Genomic DNA, 1,765 nt, shown 5'->3' on the forward strand with positions numbered 1-1,765 from the left:
TCCCAGCCTTGGTGTTTCGTTCCAACCTGCAAAAGGCAGACTGAGAGGACGTGGTCTGACCCTTCCTGGTCTCTCCCCACATCAGGGTGATTGATGGCCACAGTCTGCTGCCTTTGCTCCAGGGGTCTGTCCAGCACTCAGCCCATGAGTTCCTGTTTCATTACTGTGGCAAGCACCTCCACGCCGCTCGGTGGCACCAAAGAGACAGTGAGTATGCGCCCCTGCCCGCCACGGTCAGCGTGGATCCCGTGTGTCCAAGGGTAGAGCTGAAAAGGGTCTTTTCCTGGACTCAAAGAGGGTGGAGCCTGGGGCTGGGCCATTGTATCAGTCAAGGATTTTCAGAGAAGCAGTCATATGTATGTATATACCCACAGAGCCATGTATATATGTCTATGTGTGTGTATATATGTCTATGCATACACACACACACACACGTACACGTAGGTGTAAGCCTCATTGGCTTTATGACCTGTTAACTCATCTAGACCAGGAGTTTGAAGGTGGAGCTAACCCTTTGCCCATGTGCTATTGAACAGATCACATTTATTTCCATTTCTGTAAGGAATACTTAGAGTAATTTTAAAACAGGGTGTTAAAGGGAGGATTGCCACCTCCATGCAGGACACCTGGCTTCCTTTTCCAGCCAGTGCACTTAATGCGTAGCCCCCACCCTCTGTCAGTGGAGGCTTGTAAGTTTTTGGGAGTCCTGGTTATGAGATCATTCAGCTCCTGGCTGCTAACCCAAAGGTGACATGCAGATCCAGCCAGTGACTGAGTGGGAGAAAGACGCAGCAATCTGTTCCCGTGAAGATTTCAACCTAGGAAGCTGTCCTGGTTCCCTAGGGCCGCTCTGACAGGAATATACCACAAACGGGATGGCCTTAACAAACAGGAGTTTATTCTTACAATTTGGAGGCTTTAAGTCCAAGTGCAGTGTGCCGGGTTCTAGGTGCTGTGTAAAAGCCCCTCAACCTCGGGGTCCAGCTCTGCCTCCTGCTCCCGGCCCACTGGAGCTAGAGGCGTTTCTTCACTCAGATGGCTGCTGAGGCTGAGAAGCCCAAGGTTGACAAGGAAAAAGGCACAGTCCCGATGTGACCAAACCACACGGCGGCCATTAAGTCCATTGTAAGTCCCCAGGTCAGCAGGGCATGGCAGGCTGCTTGAGCAACAACACAGCTAAATGCAGTGAGTGCCACAGGCTAGAGACCATTCCCAAGCTTCTCCTTATATACGGGAAGCAGACCACATCCCAAAGGCAGCTACTCAACTGCTTGTGGTAGATCCCACCATGGAGTTGATTGCCCGTCTCATCATGGGGAATAGCTACCACCAGCTGCCCAGCCACTCAGCCAGGCCCAGCCAGGTTGACACACAAACAGAACCATCACAGAAGCCCTCTGGGAGGTTCAGCCCTATCACATAGGGTCAGTCGGGATTGGAGTTGACTTGGTGGTGCCCCACAACAGCGTGGAGCTGAGCAGATCTCAGTGGAACTGCGAGACTCAGAGGGACAAGGGAGAAAGGTCTGGGAAGTTAGGGCTGAAGGTTACCCAACGGGGAGAAAGGAAAGGCCTCTGTGCACGGCCAGGGTCCCGTGTGCAGCCAGTCGGGGGCCTGGGGCAGAACCAGGTGGCGTTCCGGTCCATTGTGCGTGGGTTCTCTGAACCACAGCTTCCACAAAGGCACTCGGGCGTCTGACACCAGAAGGGAGCTCACTTTGGGGTGAGTCCCTCCACCTCTCTGTGCCCACAGCCCACCTCAGAGT

General features: G+C 53.5%; 1 protein-coding gene across 1 annotated transcript in view; it reads left to right on the forward strand.

Annotated features, from left to right (window-relative positions):
* Window positions 1–1,765, forward strand: part of LOC103209781 (arylsulfatase D-like) — a 26,059-nt gene that overhangs the window by 22,543 nt on the left and 1,751 nt on the right. The window contains exon 11 of the mRNA XM_007955678.1: window positions 86–207. Within this exon, the coding sequence (XP_007953869.1) occupies window positions 86–207 (122 nt within the window). The remainder of the gene's footprint in view (window positions 1–85; window positions 208–1,765) is intronic.

This window comes from Orycteropus afer, unplaced genomic scaffold, assembly GCF_000298275.1.
Source record: "Orycteropus afer afer isolate SDZICR_OR568_19922 unplaced genomic scaffold, OryAfe1.0 scaffold00531, whole genome shotgun sequence".
In the NCBI taxonomy this organism is placed as follows: Eukaryota; Metazoa; Chordata; class Mammalia; order Tubulidentata; family Orycteropodidae; genus Orycteropus; species Orycteropus afer.